Raw genomic sequence first — 27,144 nt, 5'->3', positions numbered from 1 at the left:
AATTCGATCATATATACCAAATTCTCATCAGTTGTCACTTCAGCATAATCGATCAATCACACACAATGTTGTGCCATTGAATTCTTGATACCCTGCCAGCATATGCAAGCCTTCCTCACCATTTGAACAAGAAAGACGCTAGACAACAAGCTAGAAATAGTGAATGAGAATGAACTTTTAAACGCAGTTTATATTAGTGGTAAACCGGGTCGCAGTGGCTACCATAGCTTCGCCAGGGACGTGGGCGTGCTCTGCCATCTGGAAGCATGGACGCTGGACGAGTTGATGGAATGTAGGGACTCTGGGCTTCACGGATGCCTAGCTTGCGCACCGTTTCTTCTACTGCGGTGGAGAAGTTTTGGACAGCTATCGAGAACCTGAAAAGTATCATGGAGTCCCGGGCTCCAACAAGTTGGGAGGAAATGGGAAGGCACGATGCGGAGGATCCCGTGATAACCAACTGTCTTCGCCATTATCATCTCCAAAGGGAGCCAGATTGCAGTAAAAAATTCGGATCCGGTGGAGAATGGGGAGATTGGTGAAGTAGTTTGATATTTGCTTACTTCACAAGGTCGGGCATTTGGTCTAGTGGTATGATTCTCGCTTTGGGTGCGAGAGGTCGCGAGTTCGATTCTCGCAATGCCCCGGCAATTCTTGTTTTATCTCTTTTTGTTTTGTTCAAGTCTCCATTTCTTTTGCGCCAAGCGAATATATGTTGGTGATTAGCACGTAAGCTTCAGTGCCTTGTGGATCTAGATCAATCAAATTCTCAGCTGCTAGTCTTCCCAGCTCAACACTAAACTGGCTTCTACAGGCTCCCAGGAAGCACGTCCAGTCCAGAGCATCTGGCACAAAAGGCATATTCGCCACAAGATCCTCGGCATCTCTCAGGCGATTGGCCCTTCCCAGAGTATCAACCACGCACAAGTAGTGAGGCTTTGCAGGAAAAATGTCAAAGTCCGAGACCATTGACCGGAAAACGCATCCTGCGGAATATACCCCTCCCATATGGCTGCATGCCACGAGGACCGGAACGAACCAAGCCTGCTCGCAAGCCTCTGCAGTGTTTCCCTGATTGAAAGTTTGTAGAGTTTCACTAGCATGGCCATTGTATGCATAGATCGCTAGCATTGTGTTCCAGGAGACCGGGTCTCGCTCTGGAAAGGAATCGAACAGCCGACGTGCCAGGGAAACGCTGGGCATTGCGGAGAGCATCGCGTTCCAAGATGCCAAAGTCCTGTGTGGCATCTTGTCAAAGAGTGCTTTAGATTCCTGGATATGCCTTTGTCTGGCATATGCTGTGAGGAGTATGTTTGAGGCTAATGAGTTGTGCTCTGGCATAGCATCGAAAAGGTTCCTTACCATTTGCGCATCACTCGCTTGCGAATATCCGGATAACAAAGTTGACCACGAAACTATATCCTTCTGGGGCATATTCTCAAACACAAACTGTGCTAAAGACATATGCCCATTTCGGATATATGCTGCAATATTCGAGTTAAGCGAGAAGAGGTCGTGTCTAGGCATCAAGTTGAAAAACATTTGAGCTTCAATTAAACTGTTACAAGCCTCAGAAATCATTGCAAACATAATATTCCAGGAGACAACATTTTTCTGTGGCATTTCAGCAAATACTCTCTTAGCTTCTGGCATTTGCCCAGATGTGGTATATGCCAATAGCAAAGCAGTCCACGAAAAAACATCCCATTCTTTCATTTTATAAAAAAGAATCTTTGCTTTCTCTACACAGCCGTTGTGAGCGTAAGCAGAAAGCATTGCATTGAGTGATACCAGATTCCATTGAGGCATTTGAAGATGTATAGTTTGCGCAAGCTCCAAATGCCCGCTTTGGGCATATGCAGTAAGCATAATTGTCTGGCATGCTATGTCCCTCTCGGGCATAGAATCGAATATTCTCTTCGTTCTCTCCAGGTTTCCAAGGCGGGCATACAATTCCAGCACAGAACTCCACGAGAACAGATCGCGCAGCTCCATCGCCCGGAAGAACATCTCTGCGGTCCTCTCGTCGCCCAATGCCGCGTACGCCGCCAGCATCACATTCTCCGCCACGAGATTGTGCTCGGGCATGGAATCGAAGAGCTGCTTGGCGTCAAAGAATTGATTGCGCTCCTGGGTGATGGCCGCGAGGAGCGACGTCCACGAGACGAGATCCAAATGTGGCATCCGAGAGACGAATAGCATCTGGGCTTCGCCGATCCGTCCGGCGCGGGCAAATGCCGAGAGCATCGACGAGCAGCTGACGAGATCGTGCTGGGGCATTCGATCGAAGGCGTGCGCAGCCTCAGCGATATGCCCGTTTCGAGCATACGCGCCGAGCAATGCCGTCCAGGACACCACGTCCGGGGCACCGATCCGGTCGAAGACATTGCGCGCGTGGGCGATGCTCCCACACGCCCCGTACAGCCCGATGAGCTTGTTGGAGATGAAAGCATCCCGGGCGAGAAGAGGATCTTCCTTGATCTGGCGATCGATTTCCCTGGCAGTAGGAAGATCTTTGCAAGATTGTATGAAGCCGAGCGCTTGTTTCCTGTCCATCTTCTATCCTAGGGTTTATCGTGAGGAGCGGGAAAACGAATCTTCTTAGCATAATTTTGAAATCATTCCAACGGTCTAGATTTGTTTGAATACTACCGTTGATTATCCAAAATCTAGTAAACAAGTGGAAAGCGAGGAAGATATTTGAGGATACTTTTAGGCTTTCGTATCTCTCGTTCTGGCGATGGCGCTCACTGGATCGAAATGGTCGCCGTCGCCAATGCTGTGGGAGCTCCAGCAGCGCAAGCTCGTCTCTCCCGCCTCGAGGTAAAATTTTCTCTGGATTTTTGACCGATTTTCAGTGGATCGGGATGTTAGGCAGTGCAAAGCTGCCGCTAGCAAGCAAGAACACACTGGAAGAAGCACAAATCAGCAAGATTACTATGAAATTCTCGGTGTTCTTCCAGGTTCCAGCATGGAAGACATCCGCAAGGCGTATAGAAATCTCCAGAAGCAGCATCATCCAGACATTTCCGGATCAAAGGTAAAGAAAGAAGAAGAATTCTAGAAGAGAACTCATGGATGGTTTTCTTGTTTTCTTTGTTATCCAGGGCCATGCAATGACTCTCATGTTAAACGAGGCCTACCAAGTTCTAAGCGATGAACGTTTGCGTTCCAAGTATGATGCTTCGTTGCCTCACTTGGCGTCAACTAGAACGATGAATTACTACTACTCCAAGCCTTCGTTTACTGGATCCATGTATAGTACCTGGAATGGGCCGGACAGGCCACAAGGCATCTTTGTTGACGAGAATGCGTGCATAGGTAAAGAACAAAAGCCTTTCTCTTCATTTTCACTATTTTATCTTTTATCTATTTTGGAAAATAACAGGCTGCCGAGAATGCGCGTTTGCCGCAAAAAATACTTTTCTTTTCGATGAATCCACTGGTTGTGCCCGTGTCAAAGCACAATGGGGTGATGCGGACGACACTGTCAAAGTAAGTGAAACTTATCTCCTTCTTTTCTTAAAGCTTGGTTTTTCTTTTTCGTCTTTGTTTTTTTTTTTTTTTTTTTTTTTTTTTTTTTTTTTTTTTTTTTTTTGCAAAAGGTGGCGATACAAACTTGCCCCGTGAATTGTATTCACTGGGTCGAGCGATCTGATCTACCGATCTTAGAATATTTGATTCGTCCACAGCCGAGGCCTAGCAATGGAGTATACGGCGGTGGATGGGAGAGGCCCTCCAACATCTTCATGGCTGCAAAGGCTTTCAAGCACCAGCACCACAAATCACAGCAGCAGGATAAAGGTTTGCACAGTTCTTACAAAGTTTTCTTCTAGTTTCTTCTCACTGATCACTTCACTGCTATTCTAGATTCAAGCTCGAATATGTCCGAGACTCCAGCACAAAGAAAAGCTCGGATGGACGCAGATTTAAAGCTGAAAATGGGACCGTTCTGGAGCATGTTTGCATGGATGAATGGCAACGCTTCGTCCGGGACAAGGCGTTCCAACGCTGCTGGAAGCGTAAAGTCCGAAAGGAGGAGACCTCTGTTTGGGAAAGCTTGCACCTCCGAGATTTTCAGCCATCGCATTGCACTGGCAGATAAAGCAAAGGTAAGTTTCTGGTTTTTCTTCTCTAGATGCCATAGCAACTTTCCTTGGCAGACTGTTGCTATGATTCAAGAGTGGGCCATCAATTTCGCATCGTCCAGCGAGCTTCCCTTGCCGATGCCTTTCCAAGCGGACTCGAACGAAAATGGCGTGCAACTCAAGCTAATCTCCACTGGCGATGGAGTCTTAAAGTCGATCGGTTCTTTCCTAGTGACCTGCGAGATTCAAGAGCCAGTAAGTACTCCTCAAGAACAAAAAGAACAAGGAGGAAGCGATCAGTCACAACCCGAGTGCTTCGTTTGCATCACTCGGCTTGGTTCCACGACAACAGGCCCACTCCCCGGTGAATCCAGGATCGTCAAACTTGTAAGAGATTTACTTCTCCAGCGGGATTCTTCGTATGCTTCATATCGCATTCCTCTCTCTGTCTAAAACGAAGGATCTAGCAACCGTGTATATATACCAACACTGCGTTAGTATTAAACAAAGATTAAGTGGAAACAAAATTAAACTTGGACTACACAAATTTTAAAGACGCCGTTGCCGGGGATCGAACCCGGGTCGTCCGCGTGACAGGCGGAAATACTCACCACTATACTACAACGACAATGACTTGATGCTATTTTTCCATAAGGGTAAAATTTAAACCTTTAAAAGGCCTTACAAGTTTAGGGCTTTTGGCAAGAATGATCATCGATGGATCAACACTGGAGGGCGGCGGCCAGATCCTTCGCAACTGCGTCGCCTTTGCGGCCATTCTCAACATTCCACTCCACATTACCAACATCCGAGGTAACAGGGCCAAGCCGGGCCTCCAGCGGCAGCACTTGGCCGGCCTAAAGCTCGCAGTGGAGCTGTGCAATGCGCGAGCCACGGGGCTGGAGCGAGACTCCACTCAAGTGACAATCGTCCCCGGCAGCGAGATCAAACACGGCCAGTTCACGGCGGACGTGGAGAGCGCGGGGGCTTGCACGCTGCTCGCTCAGATCAGTCTCCCCATCGCCCTCTTTGGATCCGGCAGCTCCACCTTCGTCCTCAAGGGTGGCACCAACGTCCCACTCTCGCCACCTTTCGAGTACCTCAAGCGCGTCTTCCTGCCAGCCCTAGCGAGGTTTGGCGTCCCCGAGGGCGCCGTGGAGGTGTGCGAGGAGAGGCAGGGGTTCATGCCGGGTGGTGGTGGTGAAGTTAGGGTCAGGATTGAGCCCCTGACGAGGCCACTGGTGGGTGCGTGCCTGGACGAGCGCGGGGACGTCACGAAGTGTACGGCGTACGTGTCCGGGGTGTGTACGGCCGCGTTCGAGGCCGAGGTGGCGAAGGAGATTCAGGACTGCCGGAAGTTGGCGGTGGCGATGGAGAGCGAGTTTAGGGTCAGGAGAGTGCATCGCGAGAGCAAGTGCCAAATGCAGGTGGTGCTTGTGGCAGAGACGAGCAATGGGCACCGGATTGGAGCGTCGGCGGTGACGGGCGGGAAGCGGAGCTCCGGGAAGGGACTGGTGGCGGCGGCGGTGGCGAAGATGGTGGAGCAGCTCGAGGGGGAGGTCTGTGTGGACGAGTATCTGCAGGATCAAGTGGTGATCTTCATGGCGCTGGCGAGAGGGAGGTCGAGGATGAAGTGTGGAGAGATCACGCTCCACACGAGGACGGCCATCCATTTTGCAAGCCTTTTGAGTAGGGCGGTGTTTGAGATCCAAGAAGTTGGAGGAGGAACCAACATTGTCTCTTGCGATGGCATATCATGTTTATAAATATCCAACCCTCTTTTTAGATTTTCCATGCAGGGCTGTAGAGCGAGGACATGGGCGGCTTCACTTGCGTTGTGGGCGGCTTGCCGTGGTATGCCCATCAACGAGATCTGGAAGGATTCATCCGGTTTGGAGTTATCACCAGCGCCAAGGTAAAGATTCATCGCCTTTTTGCTTTGAAATTCTCTTCTTTTCTCCATTAGATAATGTATGACGAGAGAAACGTCCCAATGGGCTATGGCCTCGTCACCTTTAGCAGCGAGAGAGGCATGCGCAAGGCCATTGAGAAGATGAACGGCAAGCCGTTGCCGGACACGGGCCCTGAGCGCCACCCGCTAGACGTGTTTGAAGCAAAGCCAGGGAGGGACTCTTGGAGCTGGGACATGCGAGAGTGCGGGAGGTGTGGACTGCCCGGGCACAGCAAAAAGGATTGCAACACCATTCCTCCTACCGATCCAAAGCATGTCTTTGCGGGAGAGCTCGAGAGCGACCCATTTAATCCTGAGGTGAGTTAAAAGTTTGTAATTTCTCCCCTTTTGTGACTGAAAGTTTGTAATCTCAAGGGAATGGAGTACATGCTCACCCGTGAGGACTGGCCATGGGAGCCCCCGTCGCCTGCTTACAGCCAGAGAGAATGGCGGCAGGTGAGGAGAAGGTATTGGAGGATGAAGGTCCCTGTGGATCCAAAGCGACTACAGGAGAGCGTTTTGAGAGCCTTCCGTATCTTACCGCCTGAGGAGTACTTCCACGATGATACGCCAAGATCTGATGGCTCTTGCCGTGAGGTCCCCAGGATTATCAGGCCATAAGAGTAAGGGACTTGGACCTTTGTTTTCCAATAAAACAAATAGCAATCCCCATGGCACTCGTCTAGTAGCCTTGTCCTGGAAGAAAAGGAGAAGAATAGCTCTGAGTTTTGGCCGAAAGTAGTTCCGCAGGTGTAGCAGTGGCAGTGGTCTTTCTTTCTTGGTCCCATTCTGTTTGGAAACTCCTTTGGCAGCTAAAGTATTTGAAGCTTTTGATTCAAAGTAGTAAATTTTGTGGTGGCAAGATTTTACCCCTCATAATATTTATAGTTCATTTTTACTACCAATTACTTTGTAATATGAAACTACTTCAGCTAGATTCACTAATTTGAGGTACTGGCTGAGAAACTCCAACGTACAATCTTGCCCCGATTGTCATCTGTAGAGAACTGTATCATTACAGAAGCTCACAATCCTCCTATCACTCAAACAAACAAAGAGCTAAAGGATCCTTCCGTCCTTTATTGTCGCGGAAGGGTGTCAATCCGGTGCTGCGAATCTTCTCCTCCTCGCGGCTACGTTCTCCGCATGAAATGGTTCCACTTGGCATGGCCGAGTTCCATTGGAACCCCAGGTTGACGAGGGCGCGGCGACGATGAGCGAGCCCGTTTTCCTCCTCACAGTATTCACACCTCGTGAGTGACAATGAGCAAAGGCGCCAAACATCAACAAGAAGCGATGCTACAAACTTCGGCATATGCTTTTTGTGCCACGTCAAGCACAATATGCTGGCTAAATAGTCAAACGGAGTGCCGCTGTAGCACTCTCGCTGCTCCACTTCCTCCATCCTATAAATGGTCTCCTCCAATTCACCACAGAGCAGCAAAGTTTGCTAAAAGACAGAGTACACTTCGAAAGTTTCCTTTACCAGGATCAAGTCCCAGCTGATTCTTCTGGCCATGTTTGTGACAATCCTCCTGGTTGGAGTGGACATCCAGCAGCAGCGGCAATGAAAATCTGGATGGAACTAGGACGGCGACAAGTGCATCCGGTACTGGTATAACCATCAATGCCTCTCCGCATGGAAATGGAGTGGAAGCAAGTGTAAGCCGCCCGAGTGCCTGGTATTGGTATAACAACGATTGCCACCGCTGTCCATATGGCTAGAACTAAGTCAGTTAACTCCAGCAAAAAAGAAGTACCTTCCAGTTCCTTATTTCATTGTCCTCAAGATAATGTGCCAGCGTCTTTGGCAAACTTTGAATATCAAACCTCTCATCGTGCAGCAGCAGCAACCTCGGCAGCAAAATCCTTTTCAAGCCTGGGAAAATGAAGGCTTGAACTGTAACAAGGACTTACCTTTTTTTCCAGCAGTCGAGGTCTGCAACAACAAAACTGTTCCGCTCATGCTCCAGTGCTTCAGAGTCCACGAGTTCCTTAGACAAAAACAGCGGCCTTGCAGCAACAACATGCATTGCAAGAGACGAGCCCAAGCTTTTCAGTGTTTCCGAATGCGAGCCCATCTTCAACCTCGAGCGAAACGAGCCCCGCGAGCAGAGATAAGCCTTTCAGAATAAATCTGTGAAAAACGAGCAAACTGTGGAATTTACAAGTACCTGATACTCATGTGCAAATACGAGGACACGATCCCTCTTTGCGAAGACATATAGAAAGCTCTTCGAAGTCTCACATTTTCTCGCGTGATAGCGGCAACTTCCGAGACTGCGTCGCTCGCGTACACAAAGCTCTCTGGTGATTGATGCGTGGTCCAGCTCCAAGCCCTACCTTGCAATGGCGCGCGGCGACGGCGATTTGTAAGAGCCTGGATTTCCTAGAATAATCGAAATCGTTCTCGGTCGATGCTTCCTTCTCATCAAGACTCTGCGCGAGCGGACGGGAGCGCCGATCAAGGATGTCACGTGAAACGAAGGTATGCTCTCGATGAGATTGTGGAAAGGAAGGAAGAATTATTTTTTTCTTTGGTTTTTTCTATAGAGAATGCGTTTACTGAGCCGAGGAAGAAGGGTCTTGCTGCTGCGACGAAGAAATCTTCTCGTGTGGCTGCGGAAGGATTGCTTGGACTGGCACACTTCGAGAAAGGTGCCGCGGTCATAGAGATTAACAGCGAGACTGACATGTTGCTCGAAGCGATCTCTTCCAGAGCCTGGATGATCTTCTTCGGCTTTAGGTTTTTCTCACTAGTTTTTCCAGGTGCTGTCAGTCGCAAAAGCGGCATCGACATTGAAAGCCGTCCAACAGTTTTCTTCCAAACCAGTTAGAGGTAAGGCTGCTCTCTCAATGGGAAAGTTTTTCATGTTCGGAAATTTCCAGCTTGCAAATTTGGAAAGAATTTGATGATTACCGAGATTCGAACACTCGACGTATTATTAAAGAGAATTTTGGCTCTTTTTCTCCCCATTTACCTTGTCAGCAATGAGAAATAAGTCCGAGCCATAGACATGGCCCATTTTCTCGCGCTTGGTTTCCAAGTAGCGCTTGTTCTCGTCAGTGATAGTGGAGATCACTGAAATGAGTGATCACCAAACCATGGCCTTTCAATGCCATATACTTTGCTGGATTGTTTGTCATGAGCTTCATCATTCTAACACCCACGTCCCTTAGAATTTGTAAAACGAAAGTTCAATTAGTTGCAAAGTTCTCAAGTGTTTGATCCATTACCTGTGCTCCAATTCCATACACCCGCGAAGCCTGCTTCCACAATGTTATGGCCCTCATCCTCTTTCTCAATTTGCATCATCATGATTTTCGAGCTGGTTGCACAGCCGCATCTCTTGGCACTGAAAACGTCCCTAGTGAGGCAAGGACATCCCAGCCATTGCCAATGTCACCCTAGAAGAATTTTTGAAGTTCAGTGTATGGAAAAGAGTGTTTTTCATGGTACTAAAGTGGGGCACCACACCACTTAAGTTGGGAGCACTGTTGTCAGTTTCCTTTCTGGGAGCTTCTTTAACACTCCCCACATTCATTCCCACCTAATGTTATTCACCCCCAATTTCAATCCTAACTTGATTTAAAAACATCATTGGAGAAGGTTTTTAATGCTAAGGCCTATCCTTATTATACTTTTGAAACTTTTCACATCCCTGAGCTTTTAACCTATAACCTATATTAGTACTTGTACTTTGGTTTCGAATTTAGTATTAGACTCAGTCTCAAATGTAATCTCAGATCTTGGATTTAATCTTAGATTTTGGACTTGGCTTGAACTTGATCTTGGACTTAATCTTCTTGGACTTAATCTTGGACATAATCAGTCTTAAACTCAGTCTTATCCAATGAACCCTTTACTATTCTAATTGTGATTTTAAGGGATCCTCTAGCCTACAACATTTTAGTGAGTTAGTTTCTTACAAACTTAAACCTAAGTTGGATATAAAATAAGGAGCAACACATGTTTTCAGTGGTTGCCTATGCTTTTGACAACTATCCCTACTATAGAACCTTATATAAATAGATATGGTAATGATGAAAATCATAGTAAACTTGACACTAAAGTCTAAATTCTTAATAACAATCACATCTAATGTAATGCACCTCAATTTATATGTATATAGATTTGAATTTAAGGATGATATTTATTACACAAAATAGTTATTTAGTTAAATTAAAAAGTATTTTTTTAAAATTGATTTTTTTCTAAAAAGGCTTTCAGTCAAAATAATGAATTTAAAATTAAAATTGTGATAATATTTAATAATCTGAATAATTTAATAATATATATTTTGGCATTCTTAATCAAAACTGTTATTGGTGTTTCACTTGAGAGAACTATGTATCATTTATTTTTATATAGTCTTAGAAAACCTTATCAAGATAAAAGGCTTATATAATTTCTATATTTATTTCTTGATATCCATTAAAATAAAGTAAAATTATTTATTTATTCAAAAATTAATATATACATGACTACAAATCTTCATCAAATGAGTCACCATTTTAGAATCCTTCTTACCGAAAAAAAAAAATCATAAAAATCCTAATAGCATTTCCACTACCAAAGGAATAAATTGGGAAAAATTACACTTGTACTATAAAAGTTTTTCATGTTAGAATCCACAAATCTCGTTTATTTCATTGGAATTTTGATCTTTATTATTAGGGAGTTGCTAAATTATTTGTGTTCCAATGTGGCAACACAGAAAAAAGGATATTTTTACTTAGCTAAGGTTCTATAAACTTTAATTAAAGTTTCATGTAAAGAAAATAGTGCGGTCACGACCCTAGCTATAGTGAGAATTAATATTAGAATGAAAGAATACAGGGCTTGGATTCAAGGATGGGCAAAGCTACAATTCCAGGGTTACTGTATATAAGTTTTAAATTTTAAATATGTTAAAAATGATAAGTTTAATAATCTTAGCCATTCAAAATTATTGAAAAAATAAATAATATGAAATATAAACTAAAGCTTCTAGTAGGTATGTAAGTAAAAATTTTAAGGATTTAATTAAGAGTAAAATTATTTTGAATGTGACCCAGTAAAAAAATTATAGTTATTTTTTATTCAGTTTTCTTATATTAAATTTTTTTATAATATGGTAATAGTTATAATCATGATAAAGTTTTTAAAGATAATAATATATAAATTATTAAAGTGTTTTATAAAAACTATTTGAGCCAAATGTTTTATCTATTTATTTTGGTTATATGGCCTTACTACTATAATAGATGGCATGATCAAGTAAATGAGAAAAGATAAGCAAAAATATAAGGTATTTGGTAAAATGAAAAGTATATTGTATCAATATAGACAATATTTAAGTAGATTATAATTTTTTATATATTTATAAAAAATTTATGATAATCAAAAGATGATTATATATTTAAAAGAGGTACACAGATGTTCTGATGTAGCACATAATTCAATCATATTGCAATAAAACATGTGTTTAAATTATTTAAACATATATGTATAAGTCAAAAAATAATGTTGATTGCAATTTTGTGATCAAGGCATAAACACATATTGATATGCAAGCCAAATTTATATAGTTTATTATACATATTAATACTAAATATTAATTCTTTATTTGCCATAATATTGTAATTCACATTAATTTATTTGCCACATCAATGTAAATTTAAGTGATTAAATTTTCCATTTTACTTTAATCACTTATCTATAGTTTAAGAGTCTCATTCACAACCTCTATAAATCCTCATCCCAACTTAGAGTCATTAGTATGACCTTAAAGTTAGCTTTATATCCACATTAACTGTACATATAGTTCAAATATTCCATGTGTCTAAATCCCATTTCAGACACCTAAAAGTATTAATAATATATCAATGTTTTACACTAAAGCCATGTTTGTATTCACTATCTCATTAGTAATTCATTACTATAAACCCATCCCTCCAATCTATTCTATGAGTGGCTATCTTATGATCACTAATTAGCATCTTTAGAATACCTTAAGATGTAGAAAATCACTATCCTCCAATGTATTTTCCTTGATCCCACTTAATCCTTTTCCAATCACGATAGTATTTGCTAATATTTGCCATTTAAGTCAACTTGAAGACTTGTCTACTAAGTCATGTTAACCTCTGAGACTTCCTCACCACATAACTATTAGTGGAAGGATAGGCCATTAGGAACAAGCAATTGCAATTGCAATGATATATTGAATCCATGAGTTTTATGCATTGGTGCTTTTGGGAATTATACATTTAATTTACTTTCACCTATAAGGGTGAAAGGTTCACTTTAGTTTTGGACTTCTTAATATTTATATCATCACCTACTGCATGAGTATAATACTTTTTTAGTCACATTGGCTTATGTAGAGTCCTCCCCCAATTATCTCATAAGGATTTACCAAACCCCTCAAGGTTTGGGAGATGATTACTTTAAACTTCACCTAAAGATATATCAAACTCCAAATATCTTAGTTTCTTAGTTGGGGAAAATGATTTTAACATTGTCCCACTTCTAGTCCTCAGGTTTTAAGGCTTCAGTTTTGACACTTCTAAGTGTTAATCATTTTTTTTGTCTCTTTTTTAAAATTACTATTTCATATTCACTCCTTAAATATTTCTTTAGGAATTCCATTCCCACTCTTGACTTTTTAGGTCAGAGCTCCATTTTGGATCTTTAGCTAGAAATAATTGTCATAACTTATAGAGTATGAGCTTAGTTCTTGAACTTGTCAAACATGGTTGTAAGATTTTTAGTTTAGACTTTTTGGGACCTTTATTCACTTTCTCTATTATTGAATCTTAATAAATCTCTTTCTTTCCTTTATTGCTTTATACTTTCTTGCAAGTTCATGCCTTTGTAAATAGAATTTACCCATGGCTTTCTTAAGAAGCCACTCTTTTGATATTCTACCACTTAAGTTTAGCTCAGGTAAAATAAATTAAATTTCTAAATATCAATATTAATATATAATGTGATTCTTTTAGCAAACTTAATCCTTCTTTAATACTAGGTGTAAGCTCTTTACTTTGGACTTTTTAAAAAGTCATTCATTTTAGCATTGGTTTCTCTTGTCTAGAATTCTAATATACACTATTATTTTATATTGCTAGAGCTTACTATCACATCCACTACAATATCCTCATGTTTCTAGTTGATCTTGACATGCTGTGAATTGGATAACTATATACAAGGATGCTTAGAAATTTGGAGATGAATTTAAATTAATAAACACACAGTTTTTATAATGTTAAAACCTTTAATCATTTTTAGGTTTTTCCCTTTGGCTACTTCAATAGCCACTGTTATCTTTAATTGTATAGATCTTAATATCCTGTAAATCATACAATTTAGTAATTGCTTCCCCCTCTCCATATCTTCAATCAAGCTTTTGCCCTTATAAATGTTATTGTTATCCACGCAGAACTTGAGTGCATGTTGTAAATGAGGATATCAAGCTTCCATTTCTTCCACTTGATAGTGTTGTAAACATCTAAGACTTTGTCAAGCAACATTAGTATATATGTTGATGAGGATGTTAAGAGTTATCTTTAATGGCTTTAGGTCATAGCTTATCATCTATGGCAAGTGTGACTTTCTTTGCTTATTAATCAAGATTGTTGAAGAGAATTATATTTGGCTTAATCTCAACATTTTGGAAGAGTCATAAGATTGCCTAGTAGTCCCTAGCTCTTGAGTTTGTGATCATGCCGAACAAGACCAAACTAGGCTTTTAGTTGTTCTTCTGCATTATTTGATAGAGATCTATGGTTTGTTCTAATGCTACTCTATCTCAATCTCTTAGTGCCAGTGCCAAAGAAGCATTGAACAAATGTTTTATTTTTATTTTTATTTATTTTAGGTATATATTCTCAATATATAAATTAATTACTGTAAACTATAATATTAAATTAGTAATGAAATATAGAGCTTTGAAGCAGAACTTCATTTGTTTGCCATTATTTGTTTCAATTCTTGTTTAATCATACTGTAGTATATTTTTTATTAATGCAATCCAGATATTATCATTGAATAAAATAATCAAAATCTCATTAATTGTTAATTTTAGAAAATAGTGTTAACTGTCAATATATTATAAACATGTATATAATTTATAAACACAAGATTAATCTATTCTTTGAGAATTTGCATTTGGTGTTCATATACAACATTGCTTTCTTCCTGCTAATTATACACAATCTACAACTCCCACATCAGGTGAAATTCCAAAATCAAGACACACAGATCATAAAAACAGCAGGTCTATCGATCCAGATATCCTTGAATTGATAGGCACACATTCAAGTCCATGAGCTGTAAATTAGTCGCACTATTCTCGAGCTTTAGTCACTTCATCTATAGACAAAGTATTTGACGAGGCAAGCTCAAAATCGTTTTATTTTCGATTAGCCTTTACTCTCTAGGGTTTTGGGACTGGCTTGCTTGAAGAATGCTTCACGAGCTCCTGCTAGCGCTGGTCGGATGCACTGGCGATGTGTTCATCGATGCTGACGAGGAGGATCGGCGCCTTGGATTCAAGGACGGTAGCAGGCACTACGCACAGGATGATCCTGACGGGGCGAGCAGCGATGAATGTACGTTCCGGATTGCGCCGGATCTTCAGTTCTTGCGGCCGTCTGAGAGGTTTGTGCGGAGAAATCTTGTGTTCTTTGCCTTGATCGCTGAAAATCCAGGGAAATTCTCGAGCGGCTGCTACGGCTGGGGTTTTACTACCGGGAGCTGGATCGCTTCGCGTTGAAGTCGCGAAATCTTAGCTGGATTGGAGCTCTCCAGGATTCCAAGGCTGTCGTCCAGCAGCACAGCGTCTACCAGAGAGCAGTGGCGAATGGAGTGACCGAGGTTCTTGCCAAGTATCGATCGGCAGTTCTTACGCTGGAGAAAAATATTCTGGCTGATCCATTGCCGGTTTTGGCCATCGTCACGCAGTGCCTCAAGCAAGTAAGAACCTTGTCTCTTTGGTTTTTGCTTGTCGTCTGACTTTAGAGCAGTTTGATTTGTTGTTGCCTCCACTACATGCTTTGGTCCGAGAGGTGGAATCAAAGAAGCTACGGGGTGGAAAGCTCTTAAATTTTTTGCATGAAAGGTCTCACTGCGGCATCCCAGAACTCCAGACCTGGATCCAAAGGTAAGGGAAATAGTTTTGAGGAAGACGTTTTCGTTTTACTTTTGTTTCGTTTTACAGATTACTATGGCAAGCACACCAGGTTATGTATCGCCAGCTTTCGGGGTGGATGGTATATGGCCTTCTACAGGATCAAAATCAAGAGTTTTTTATAAGCAGGTATTCTTGTGCTACTCACAATGACGTTCTGATTCTTTACTGGCAGGACTCAAGACGAGCAGGCGAAAGCGGACATAGATGCGTCCGAGCCACCAGCAAATAAATCCAAGTCTGGGCGTGGCACTGAAGATGCCAATATGATCGACTGGCACACCGGATATTGTGTTCGACTGGTATGCATTATAGCGTCTTGTGTTCGACTGTCACATATCTTGTAATTTGTATAGGACATGCTACCAGATTACATCCAATTACCGGTAGCGGAGTCTATTTTATTTGTCGGCAAAGCAGTGAGAGTTCTTCGTAATCCAAGTGCTTCGTCGTCTTTGACGAAACAGTACTCATTCAGTGGAGCGTACGAAGGACCTGAACTTCTACCTAAAGAAGAAGCTGAAAAGATTGGCTCACTGCTTCGCGAACTTCAGGTACTTTTGCCATTACTCCAGTTTTCCCGATTGCTTGATGGTTTGCTTTTTTAGGAAAGACCACTATTCCACAAACTTTCTTTTGAACGTTCTATTGATTCTATACGCACTATCGCGGCCACACATCTTTGGAAGGTATGAGTAGTTTTTTCAATCCAAGTTGTCCTTTTTTATCTGGTTCTTGCAGCTTGTGGTAGTTCACGCGGATTTGGTTGGCCATTTGAAAGCCTTCAAAGACTATTTTCTTCTTGCTAAGGGAGATTTTTTCCAGGTACGTGAGCTAATGTATTGCCTTCGTACTGACTGTTTGATTGTCAGTGTTTTCTGGAAGAGAGCCGATCTTTGATGAAGCTTCCTCCTAGGCCATCGACGGCAGAGGCAGATCTCAAAGCACCTTTTCAGCAGGTATTAGAAAACATCTTTTGCAATCAATAATGTTTAAAATCACGGCACAGGCTGCAGTAAAGACAATAGGCGACGAGGACAAGTACTTCTCGCGAGTTACCTTAAGGTAAAGCTTTTAATTGATGCTGGTGCTTGTTAACGTGTTTAACCATGTCCAGGATGCCACTGTTAGCAAACTCTGGACTCCCTCCTTCACAGATGGAGGTGAAGCAAAGGTCCAGCATCGATGCACTGTCGGACATTGCGGTTGGACCTTCTTATGATGGGTGGGATGGCATTGCGCTGGAATATAGCATCGACTGGCCGCTGCAGCTTCTGTTCAATCGAGAAGTTTTGGCCAAGTAGGTCCTATAACATCTTTCACGGTCTTACAAGGTTTATTGCAGATACAGCAAGGTGTTCCAGTATCTACTTCGTTTGAAGCGGATTCAGCTTGAGCTCGAGAAATCTTGGGCAAAAGCCATGCAGCGTGATCGAAGGGAATCCCGAGGCCGTCAGAAAAACCACAAGAAGGATGATCCCAAAGTTTCGGGTATGCCTACTTGGAGGCTTCGACAACATATGGCCTATTTGATAACAAATCTACAGTTCTACATACAGGTAAGAGATTCAACAGAACTCATGATCGAAATGTTCTTAATTCGCTCAGGTGGATGTCATCGAGTCTCAATGGAATTTGCTGCAAGAGCGCGTTCAGGCATCAAAAGATTTTACAGAATTGGCTCGATTTCATCAAGAGTAACGTTCTTTGCAGATTCTGAAATGTTTTTAGCTTGATCTTTCTGCAGGTACTTGTCAGCTTTAATATCTCAGTCTTTTCTAGATATTGGTTCAGTGTCTAGGATACTGGATAGCATCATCAAACTATGCCTGCAGTTGTGCCGCATCATGGAACATCAAGATGCCACTTCGAGTTCTACAGCTGCTGAGCTGGATCAAATAACGGAGGTAAGTTTGTTTGAAATTAGGAAGTTTCGATAATCACAGTGTTTGTTTGTTCAGGAGTTCAACAAGAAGTCGAACTCGCTTTACACAATTTTGCGAAGTAGTAAACTAGCAGGAAGCCAGCGAGCACCATTCTTGAGGCAGTTTCTTCTACGTTTAAACTACAACTCTTTCTTTGAGGTAGGCTATTCTTTTCAAACTCTTACTTACGGAGGTGCAAATTTTACGTCTACAGTCGACTGCAAGAGGTGCTCTAAATGTAATTCGCCCTCGTCTTCCTTCTGCTTCTACCACTCTTCATTGAGGCACTTTTAAATTGGATTACAAGTGATTGTGGCGCCTGAAGAGCAGGCAACCAAACTTGATAAAGGAACTAATCTCGTTGAGGTCTCCCAGGTCTTTAGAATCGCAAGCGCGCTCTATATCGTCGACGATTTCTTCTTTGACTTGCCTGCTCTTCATTCCAAGCGGATGGCACGCTTCATTCCGCTTTTTCCTCTCACAGGTAAGGAACTTAGCCATCTTGCTTCTTATGTACTGAACATCTTGCATGTCATAGCCGGCCTCACTGGCTTCCAGATAGAACTCCGCCTCCGCCGCCTCGAGTGCATCAGTCAAGGCTGGATCCACAGCCTCGTTGGCGGATTCCTTGGCAACCACATGCATCAGTAAGTCCTCGTAAGTCCCGTGCTTGAATTTCTTGTTCCGGAATGGCCCTTTCCCAAACAGCTGCCTGTATGCATCAGCATGCTCCCGACGCTCGCGTTTGCTCCCCCTCCTCGCGCTGCTTGCAGCAGCATTTTCTTCGCACACGACTGCTTGCTCGCTTGAATCGCCACTGTCCTCGCTCTGGATAGTCTCGATGACTGACGAGATGTGGTTGTGCATGACTCTGGACAGCATGGAGCGGACCTCGGCCAGGATCTCAAACGCTGCCACTCCTCGCGGTGAGCCAACTTTCGACCAGTAGAGCTCCATGTTTTGCTTCTGGAACCATTCCTTCATGGGCTGGAGCTCTTTAATCTCCCGGCTCTGCTGTTCCAGGATAGCCGCCTGTGCCTCGAGCTCCTTGGCCTGGACCTCCACTCGCTCCTGGAGCGTGGTGACGCTCCGACCCAGCGATCGGAGATCGTCGCTGCCATCCGGGGCCGTGTACTTGCTGATGGCGATGAAGGTGAGCTCCTTGGAGGGGGAGTGCGTGAGGCTCCGGGGAGAGAGGGGCCTCTTTTCGGATCGATACACCTCGAGGAATGGGTCGTGGAGAGCTTCTTGCCGGATCTCATCCCTGCTCACGCTTCTCACTTGGCCCAGCACGGAGAAGCCTCGCTTGGGAGACACCGAGTGCCGCGGGCTTGAGACCCGAGATGCCATGGAAGAAGAGCGCGAAAGAGCGCGGTTGGTTTGAATTTAAGTGGATGTGAATCATCGCATAGATTCGAATATTCGTGTGGAACTCGAATATTCGTTTCGGTTCTTTTCTAAACGATGACTGATGAGTTCTATCTGGAAGCCAGTGAAGCAGGCTATGACATGCAAGACGTTCAGTACATAAGAAACAAGATGGCTAAGTTCCTTACCTGTTGAACGTGCCATCCGCTTGGAATGAAGAGCAGGCAAGTCAAAGAAGAAATCATCGACGATATAGAGCGCGCTCGCGATTTGGGAGATCGCAACGAGATGAGTTCCTTCATCAAGTTTGGTTGCAATCACTTTAGTAATCCGATTCACTTGTAATCCAAGTGCAACTTCTTGTGGCCTTCCATGAATTTAGCGAAGACCTCGACGTCAATAAAGATATCAGCAAAGTCTTGGGCCTGCCAAGTGGCTTGCATATCTCCTCTACCTTGGGCAAAAACTTCTGAGGAAACGCTGGCACCACCTACATCTTGGGCTTGTCCCCAACAAGTGGCTCCTCCACCTTGCTTAAACACTTCTTGAGGAAACTCACCACCAATCTCCTGGGACGTGGTTTGCAATACTTCTTGAGGTTGAGGTAACGCTGATTGACAGTAAGTTCCACCTTGTGGCTCGTAATCGCCTTGCATGGAAGTATTGGACAATGCAAACTCCATGTCTCACTCTATACTTGGTTAAGTTACTTGGATCTTCCCCCTGCCCACAGATGCCAGCATCACAACCCCAACACGTCGAACAAAATCCAGGAGATCCACTGCCGTGGACCATGCTCAGTGGCCTCCAGCTCGCATAGAACAAACTGCGTACTTTGGAAATAAGAGATCGCCTCCAGCGGCATGACCATAATTACAGGTCTGGACTCTGGACTCTGGAGCGGCCTTAGACTCGTGAGCTTGATCGCCTCGAAGAATTGCCTCTTCTCTGCTCGCGCCGCCATGCGGTTCGAGCTTGGCAGGGCGGCCTTCGACGCGATTCCGCCGTGCTACTGCAAGATCGGTGCCAACTCTGCTGAAATGCTCGGCGCTGCTTATTACATCCCGCTAGTATCCTGGCTACCAGGAAACTATGGGCACAAATGAATCTAAAAAGTTTCTATTTAGCCTGGTAAGAATCGCGAGGGCTGGGTGAGCGACGCCCCGGTCGATTGTGCGCGTGCGTGAGCTGAACAGCAGGACGACAGGGGTGATGACCAGACATTGGACGCCGGGAGATTGGGTGGCATGGGTCTGCAAAGCCGATCATATCCTTGATCACGTTGAGCAGTGCTGCAGGCAAACTTTGCAGGTCCTCACGCTTAGCTTCGCCCTCTGGGTCTATAGTAATTACGAGGCTGGCCCGATGGAACTGATCATCTCTGAAGGTCCAAGGGCCCATAATAATCTCCAGTCCTGGAGTTGATCAACCAGTTGACCAACTCTGGATTCGTCTAGCTGGACGCTTCATCCTTCTGGGTTCCGTCCTGGAAAGTTAAAAAAAGTTATTTTCTAATTTCTGGTTAATATAGTTTAAAGATTTATCCAAAAAGACAGTGACTTAGTAGACCACATTATTATTTTTATTTTTTGTATATAATACAAGATGACTTTTGTAAAAATAAGTAATGCATAAAAATTATTCAGAAATACATAGCCTTGAAATTTTATAGCTTGATGCTACTAATAAATTATTCTCTCTATTTTTAGAAATTAAATATTTATTATTATAAATTATATTATTTTTAAATCCAGCATTCAAAGTTGTTAATGTTAAATCAGAAATATATGATATTCCACTTAAAATAGTATCTTTAAATCTTATTTTTCTCAAGTAAATTATCATCTTGTTCGGTAAAAAAAAGCATTATATTAAAAAGTATAATAATCTGCAGTTTTCTGAACATGCTTTCACAATAGATTTACAATATTGTTTATAAATATGTTTTAAAGAAGTTCTTTAAATCAGAAATAATGCCCACCTCCATAAGTTATACTATTTGACATTTCTAATGAACATAACCTTCTAAATGCTGAAATAAAAAAATGAAATTATTCTTTTATATTAAAAAATAAAAATGTGATAAAACACTTTTATATCAATAATAATGATTCTATATTTATTTTTATTAAAAAATCTTTCATTAGTAAATTATTTTTTCCATAAACTATAAAGAAAATAAATAAGGAATTAGGACTTTGAGATATTATAGGATATGATTATAACATAGTTTCTTATAAATTAGTACCTTTTTTGAGGATATGATTTATAATGGCAGTGGCTGAATAAGCATAATTTATTATGATTAAATTTTCCTGCATTACTACTTGCCCAATAGCTGTTGTTTACACATATCTTAATTTTTTATTCATTACCTAAAACCTTGATCCATAAAAAATCCCCAAAATTTAGAAGAATTTTAGCTTGACACTAGAGAGACAAGCTTGTGATATTGGAGCTCCCACAATATTGTGTAACGCTTCTGAATTTGGACTTCCCAGATGTTAATCAATATGTGGTGCGATTCCCTTAGCCAACTAACAGAGTCGGACCCAAGACCGCTCCAATACCAAATGTAACGCTCCTGAGTTTAGACTTCTCAGGAGGTCACCCAGCCCAGTACTATTCAAACCCAAGGACGCTTAACCCCAAATATCCCAAGACCCTTAACTGATTGGAAAAAGGGGTGCACTCTTATTCATAGGCCCTTTCCCTCTATATTTGAACCCTATGGACCGTCTCTTGAGTCGTTCCCTTTGGTTGCTTACAATCCACCACGCTTCCCTGCAAGTTCACACCCTCGTGAACGGAAGCTGAGAGCCGTAGCTCTCTTGAGAGCCCTGCTCTCTTTGACACCCTACCCTGCAAGTTCACGCCCTTGTGAACGGAAGCTGAGAGCCGTAGCTCTCTTGAGAGCCCCGCTCTCTTTGACACCCTACCCCTCGGGTCGAGCCCAATGGGAGCAAACTGGACCAGCCAGATGTCAATCAATATGTGGTGCGATTCCCTTAGCCAACCAACAGAGTCGGACCCGAGACCGCTCTGATACCAAATGTAACGCTTCTGAGTTTGGACTTCCCGGGAGGTCACCTAGCCCAGTACTATTCAAACCCAAGGACGCTTAACCCCAAATATCCCAAGACCTTTAACCGATTGAAAAAGGAGGTGCACTCTTATTCATAGGCCCCTTCCCTCTATATTTGAACCCCATGGACCGTCTCTTGAATCGTTCCCTTTGGTTGCTTACATATTGGTGGCAACCATTGCAAATGCCATTGAGAAATGAGAAAGACTAAAGCATAAAAGTATTTTGAAATGTCTTTCCACTTCTTTGAAAACCAATGCTATGTAATAGTATTTATATGAATTTAGACCATTGGATTAACAGTTCTAAAATATATTTAGCACCCCAAATCAGCTTCATAGAGTCCTACAGCCATCTTGTGATTTAAAATTTTACTAAATTTCTTTTAATAAATATATAATTGTGAGGTCCAAGTATACTAATATTAGCGTATTGGGATTTTGGTAGTTGTCAGATTGGTTTTAATATAGATCACTTGCTTCTATATATAAACTAGGGTTTTTGGGTTAATTGATATACACATTTCTATATATTCTATACATTCACATTGGTGGAGTTGAGGGGCAGCTCTGATTGTCCTTAAGGAGTGCTAAAATTTGGGATTTTGGTTTAAATCTAGCTTTTGTATTGTCTAGATCTCCATTTTCTTATAGCTTTTCTCAACTTATTTTCTTTTGTTTTTCCTTTTTGTTCATCTTCATGGCAAAGCACCAACCTCCTCCTCTTTTGACTCTGGAGTAATAGTTGGTGCAATTGCTCAATGCTATATGGTTGTAGTTGAACAATTAAACTCAGTTGATGGTAATATTCATAATGTATGGTACAACTCCTTTTCTCTTGCTGCCAATCCTTCTGTTTGGCTGAAGTTCTTCAGTAGGAATTTTGGGGATGATGTGTACTATTAGTTTAATCATTTTATAGTGATTGCTATATATCATTTTTGGGATGATATTTGGCATTTGCATGAGTTTTCCATATGTTTGCAAGAAACGGTATTACAATGGTACAATGGTTTGAGTGTAGCCAATTGTGAGCATTGGAGCATTCTCCCAAACGTTTTCAAATGCGTATTTAGACATATTGACAATTACGATAATGCCTTTCAAAATTTGCATCGTCTTTGTCAATGGCCATCTAAGTCCATGATGCAATTTGGCATTCATTTCTATAGCTTTTTGCTTCGTGTGGAGTTAAATATATTAGAGCAGATCAAGTTGGGAATGTTGTGGCCAACACTTCGTTAAGATCTTATAAGACTTGAGTATGCACTTACTCTAGCCACCTTTGACAATCCTCTTTACTTGGTACAACATTGTAAAATGTCACCTCTTCCACTTCTTGTTACATATCTTTCAGCTTTACTTCTTGTGGGAGATAGTCTTATTTTAATGGAGTTTGATGTTGCTGCTACCCAAGTTCAAGGACAAGGGTGAGGACATAGTCGTGGTTATGATGTCCATTACTAAACATGTGATGAAGTTTGTCATACTTATTGGTGTTGTTGGTGTTTTTAGGATTGACAACCTCCATTTCCTAGGTGGAGACTTTGGCATCAATAATGTTTTGTTAGTGCTACTGTAGTGGAAAGTTTAAATATCGAGATGCTTTCGGGAAATGAGGAGTCACATGAATAGTGAAGGGACCTTGTGCAAATAAGTCAATGACCCCCTCCATCTTTCTTTTAAGAGTATTACTAAAGGGTTCACTTGGCACTAGTTCTTTTCAAGCTCGCTCTTATAACAAGAGGTCTCTTATTATTCTTTTTGTGTTGGTTGATATAGGTTTGAGTTTATCTTTTATTGTTTGGCTTGTTGTCGTGTGGCAGAGTCAGTTTTTATTTTTTATGGCAATGGCCATATATATACATGTATACGGGATGAGGCAAACCTAGTTGTGCATGTGGGCAATCTTAAGTTTGACTTATATGTAAACAACCAAAGAGAGTTACTTGAGAGACGGTCCATGGGGTTCAAATACAGAGGGAAAGGGCCCATGAATAAGAGTGCACCCCTATGAGACACAAATCCCTAAGCCCCAAAGTGGAGCCGAAAGGGTGCCACGTGGTAGTGGCCAAAGCAAAAGCCAAACGAGCGTAACACATTTGGACTAAAAGCTTTGACTTGAGGAGTCCGAGATGGAGTCCGAGATGGACCTGAGATGGAATCCGAGATGGAGTCCGAAGTTGAGACCAAGACCGAGCCCGAGGCCGAGGCCAAGACCGAGCCCAAGCCCGAGTCTGAGTCTGAGTCCGAGTCTGAGTCCAAGTTCAAATCTGAGAGGGTGAAAGCCCAAAGCATTCGTCTCCCAGACCCTAAGGAGTTGAGTGAGCTCCAAAAGTATAGTAGAGGGAGGACTCCAGTGGAGCCAGTTTGGCCAGGAAAGGCCAGTTTGGCCAGGAAAGGCCAGTTTGGCCCAAGAAGGTTGTACCCAAGTGTTGGGTGATAGGATAACCACTGGGAAGTCAGGATAGAGTGAATACGGACTGACAAGCAGGGTAGTTTGGTGAAGTGTTCAAGAGCCAACTCTAGTTCCCCTAGGAGATCGAATGACCAATGCTCCTAGTCCAAGTGTGGGTGGCACTACCTATTTGGATACCTGGTGTGGCTCAATAGAACCTCCCTCTAAGCCCACGGCTAGAGCACCAAAAGGCAGAAGGTGGGGAGAGTACCCATGAGGCTCGCATAAGGCCATAGTGTTCCGAAATATTGTCCCAAAGTCCCAGACTATGGAAAGGAAGAGGAGTGGTCCTCTAGTGTAGTGACCAATGATACAGTCATGTTGGTAAGGAAGTCCCAGAGGACAGTGGGACTTAGTGGTTGGGCTTGTGGGCCTTGTCCCAGTGGCAGTGTTGGCGAACACGGCCATGGACAGAAAAGGGACTTGGTGGGGACTATAAAAGGGATATTGGGGAAAACTGTTCCCCATGTCTGCGGGCATCCTAAGAATGCTAAAGAGTGGACCTAGGATGGTCATTCACGAATGGATGGCTCAGTCTTTAAGAGATGGGACTGCGATGCAGGTGGTGTTGGACCATCGGTGTGACTAAGGTAAATGGACATGGCTTTAGCCTAACGGGTTGGTATGTCAGTGGTACCTTGGGGTGTTCGTCATGGGATCAAACACATGGAGCACTTGGATCAAGTGTAATGGTTGAGTGGCATGAATGCCATTCTTGGGGCTAGCATGTCCCTAAGTCTAGAATAGGACTTATGGAGGTTGTGAGTGAGACTCCTCCAAGTGGTCTAATGTGTGGTTAAGTGACTAAAGCAGAATGGAAAATTTAGTCGCTTACAACCCCCTTTTTCAATTGGTTAAAGGTCTTGGGATATTTGGGGTTAAATGTCTTTGGGTTTGAATAGTACTGGGCTAGGTGACCTCCTAGGAAGTCCAAATTCGGGAGTTTACATTTGGTATCAGAGGGGTCTCAGGTCCGACTCTGTTGGTTGACTAGGGGAATCACACCACATGTTGATTGACATCTGGCAAGGGTCCAATTTGCTCCTGCTGGGCTTGACCCAAGGGGTAGAGTGTTGTGAGACACAAAATCCCTAGGCCCCAAAGTGGAGCTGGAAAGGGTGCCAAGTGGTAGTGGCCGAGGTGAAAGCCAAACGAGCGTAACATGTTTGGACTAAAAGCTCCGACTTGAAAGGTCGAGAGCGGGAGTGGAACTCCCAACAAAGTGCTCAAGGAGCGAGCACAAAGCGAGCAATAAGTAAGGCTCCAAAAAGGGACCCAAAAAGGACCAACACATGACACGTGGAAGTGTCCAAGATGGAATCCGAGACGGACCCTAGTTGGAGTCCGAGATGGACCCGAAGTGGAGTCCGATATAGAGTCCGAAGTGGAGTCCGAGATGGAGTCCGATATGGAGCCCGAGATGGACCTGAAGTGGAGTCCGAGGTGGACAAAGACGGAGTCCGAGATGGACCCGAGATGGAGTCCGAGATGGACCCGAGATGGAGTCCGAGATGGAGTCCGAGGTGGACCGCGACGGAGTCCGAGATGGACCCGAGATGGAGTCCGAGATGGACCTGAGATGGAGTCTGAGATGGACCCGAGATGGAGTCCGAGATGGAGTCCGAGGTGGACCGAGACGGAGTCCGAGATGGAGTCCGAGATGGACCTGAGATGGAGTCCGAGATGGACCTGAGATGGAGTCCGAGGTGGACCGAGACGGAGTCCGAGATGGACCCGAGATGGAGTCCGAGATGGACCGAGACGGAGTCTGAGATGGAGTCCGAGATGGAGTCCGAGATGGACCGAGATGGAGTCCGAGATGGAGTCCAAGATGGAGTCCGAGAAGGACCCGAGATGGAGTCCGAGGTCGAGACCGAGACCGGGACCGAGACCGAGACCGGGACCAAGACCGGGACCGAGACCGAGACCGAGGCCAAGGCTGAGACCGAGCCCGAGCCCGAGCCCAAGCCCGAGTCCGAGTCTGAGTCCGAGTTCGAGTCTGAGAGGGTGAAAGCCCAAAGCGTTCGTCTCCCAGACCCTGGGGGGTTTGGTGAGCTCCAAAAGTATAGTAAGGGGGAGGATTGCAGTGGAGCTAGTTTGGCCAGGAAAGGCTAGTTTGGCCCAGGAAGGCCAGACCCAGTGTTGGGTGATGAACTGACCACTGGGAAGTCCAAGACTAGAGTGAATATGGACCGACAAGCGGGGTAGCTTGGTGAAGTGTTCAAGAGCCGGCTCTAGTTCCCCCGGGAGATCGACTGGCCGATGCTCCCAGTCCAAGTGTGGGTGGCATTACCTACTTGGATACCAGGCGTGGCTCAACGGAACCTCGCTCTAAGCCCATGGCTAGAGCACCTAAAGGCGAAAGGCGAGGAGAGTACCCAGGTGGCTCGCGTAAGGCCACGGTGTTCCGAAATGTTGTCCCAATGGCCTAGACTGTGGAAAGGAAGAGGAGCAGTCCTCTGGGGTAGTGACCAAGGACACAGTCGTGTGGTGAGGAAGTCCTAGAGGACCATGGGACTTAGTGGTCGGGCCTGTGGGCCTCGATCCAGTGACAGTGTTGGCAAACACGGCCAGGGGCAGAAAGGGACTTGGTAGGAACTGACAAAGGGATTTTGGGGAAGGCGATTCCCCAGGTCTGTGGGCATCCTAAGGATGCTAAGGAGTGGATCTAGGATGACCACTCGTGGACAGATGGCCCAGTCTTGGAGAGACGGGATGGTGATGCAAGTGGTATTGGACCACTAGTGCAGCAAAGGTGAATGGGCATGGCCTTAGCGTAACGGGCCGAGATGTCAGTGGTACCTTTGGGTGTCGGTTTTGGGACCGGACACGTGGAGCACTTGGACCAGGTGCAAGTGTTGAGTGGCATGGATGCCATTCTTGGGGCTAGCAAGTCCCAAGTCCTGAATTGGACTGATGGAGGTTGTGAATGAGACTCCTCCAAGTGGTCGGAGGTGTGGTTAAGTGACTAAAGTAGAATGGAAAATTTAGTCGCTTACAGGTGTCAAGAGAGCGGAGCTCTCAGGAGAGCTGCAGCTCTTAGCTTCCGTTCACGAGGGCGTGAAATTGCAGGGAAGCAAACTAAAGAGAGCGACTC

The 27,144-nt window shown here is 43.8% G+C and overlaps 5 protein-coding genes and 2 non-coding genes across 7 annotated transcripts; 5 read left to right on the top strand and 2 right to left on the bottom strand.

The window, feature by feature from the left end:
• The first annotated feature begins 574 nt into the window (after positions 1-574).
• Positions 575-646, top strand: TRNAP-UGG. The gene has a single exon. It is a non-coding gene; the product is annotated as a tRNA-Pro (tRNA).
• A 32-nt stretch (positions 647-678) lies between these two features.
• On the bottom strand, positions 679-2,556 carry LOC112348113 (pentatricopeptide repeat-containing protein At4g02750-like). Its single transcript, XM_024680180.1, has one exon. The coding sequence runs from the start codon at positions 2,554-2,556 to the stop codon at positions 679-681; it is 1,878 nt and encodes a 625-aa protein (XP_024535948.1).
• Positions 2,557-2,706: 150 nt separating this feature from the next.
• Positions 2,707-4,629, top strand: LOC9630128 (chaperone protein dnaJ C76, chloroplastic). Its single transcript, XM_024687702.1, has 7 exons — positions 2,707-2,823; positions 2,875-3,040; positions 3,108-3,321; positions 3,389-3,495; positions 3,606-3,804; positions 3,871-4,112; positions 4,164-4,629. The coding sequence occupies exons 1-7, from the start codon at positions 2,741-2,743 to the stop codon at positions 4,539-4,541; spliced, it is 1,389 nt and encodes a 462-aa protein (XP_024543470.1). The 5' UTR covers positions 2,707-2,740; the 3' UTR covers positions 4,542-4,629.
• Positions 4,630-4,644: 15 nt separating this feature from the next.
• TRNAD-GUC lies at positions 4,645-4,716 on the bottom strand. The gene has a single exon. It is a non-coding gene; the product is annotated as a tRNA-Asp (tRNA).
• A 79-nt stretch (positions 4,717-4,795) lies between these two features.
• On the top strand, positions 4,796-5,854 carry LOC9657251 (RNA 3'-terminal phosphate cyclase). Its single transcript, XM_002961933.2, has one exon. It carries the CDS (start codon positions 4,796-4,798, stop codon positions 5,852-5,854), a length of 1,059 nt encoding a protein of 352 aa, XP_002961979.2.
• Positions 5,855-5,904: 50 nt separating this feature from the next.
• On the top strand, positions 5,905-6,587 carry LOC112348101 (glycine-rich RNA-binding protein RZ1A-like). Its single transcript, XM_024680164.1, has 3 exons — positions 5,905-6,003; positions 6,055-6,357; positions 6,477-6,587. The coding sequence occupies exons 1-3, from the start codon at positions 5,905-5,907 to the stop codon at positions 6,585-6,587; spliced, it is 513 nt and encodes a 170-aa protein (XP_024535932.1).
• Positions 6,588-14,457: 7,870 nt separating this feature from the next.
• LOC9630126 (gamma-tubulin complex component 4) lies at positions 14,458-17,507 on the top strand. Its single transcript, XM_024685435.1, has 16 exons — positions 14,458-14,683; positions 14,734-14,998; positions 15,049-15,185; positions 15,243-15,341; positions 15,388-15,514; positions 15,569-15,766; positions 15,821-15,901; positions 15,954-16,037; positions 16,085-16,171; positions 16,222-16,277; positions 16,330-16,512; positions 16,558-16,771; positions 16,821-16,909; positions 16,960-17,119; positions 17,174-17,296; positions 17,352-17,507. Exons 1-16 carry the CDS (start codon positions 14,490-14,492, stop codon positions 17,418-17,420), a joined length of 2,166 nt encoding a protein of 721 aa, XP_024541203.1. The 5' UTR covers positions 14,458-14,489; the 3' UTR covers positions 17,421-17,507.
• The last annotated feature ends 9,637 nt before the right edge of the window (positions 17,508-27,144 follow it).

The sequence above is a fragment of the Selaginella moellendorffii genome, unplaced genomic scaffold (genome assembly GCF_000143415.4).
Source record: "Selaginella moellendorffii unplaced genomic scaffold, v1.0 SELMOscaffold_1, whole genome shotgun sequence".
Classification (NCBI taxonomy): Eukaryota; Viridiplantae; Streptophyta; class Lycopodiopsida; order Selaginellales; family Selaginellaceae; genus Selaginella; species Selaginella moellendorffii.
Note: the sequence above shows the minus strand (reverse complement) of the source record. Positions and strands in the feature narration are given on the sequence as shown.

What these genes read in the sequence shown, in the direction of transcription:
- LOC112348101 (XM_024680164.1), top strand. Translation starts at nt 5,905, where the DNA reads ATGGGCGGCTTCACTTGCGTTGTGGGCGGCTTGCCGTGGTATGCCCAT. An exon ending in GAGTTATCACCAGCGCCAAG is followed by an intron (nt 6,004 to 6,054) that starts GTAAAGATTCAT and finishes TTTCTCCATTAG; the next exon opens with ATAATGTATGACGAGAGAAA. An exon ending in GCGACCCATTTAATCCTGAG is followed by an intron (nt 6,358 to 6,476) that starts GTGAGTTAAAAG and finishes GCCTGCTTACAG; the next exon opens with CCAGAGAGAATGGCGGCAGG.
- LOC9657251 (XM_002961933.2), top strand. Translation starts at nt 4,796, where the DNA reads ATGATCATCGATGGATCAACACTGGAGGGCGGCGGCCAGATCCTTCGC.
- LOC9630126 (XM_024685435.1), top strand. Translation starts at nt 14,490, where the DNA reads ATGCTTCACGAGCTCCTGCTAGCGCTGGTCGGATGCACTGGCGATGTG. An exon ending in TCAAAGCACCTTTTCAGCAG is followed by an intron (nt 16,172 to 16,221) that starts GTATTAGAAAAC and finishes ATCACGGCACAG; the next exon opens with GCTGCAGTAAAGACAATAGG. An exon ending in ATCTACAGTTCTACATACAG is followed by an intron (nt 16,772 to 16,820) that starts GTAAGAGATTCA and finishes TAATTCGCTCAG; the next exon opens with GTGGATGTCATCGAGTCTCA.
- LOC112348113 (XM_024680180.1), bottom strand. Translation starts at nt 2,556, where the DNA reads ATGGACAGGAAACAAGCGCTCGGCTTCATACAATCTTGCAAAGATCTT.
- LOC9630128 (XM_024687702.1), top strand. Translation starts at nt 2,741, where the DNA reads ATGGCGCTCACTGGATCGAAATGGTCGCCGTCGCCAATGCTGTGGGAG. An exon ending in ATGCGGACGACACTGTCAAA is followed by an intron (nt 3,496 to 3,605) that starts GTAAGTGAAACT and finishes TTTTTGCAAAAG; the next exon opens with GTGGCGATACAAACTTGCCC. An exon ending in CACTGGCAGATAAAGCAAAG is followed by an intron (nt 4,113 to 4,163) that starts GTAAGTTTCTGG and finishes TTTCCTTGGCAG; the next exon opens with ACTGTTGCTATGATTCAAGA.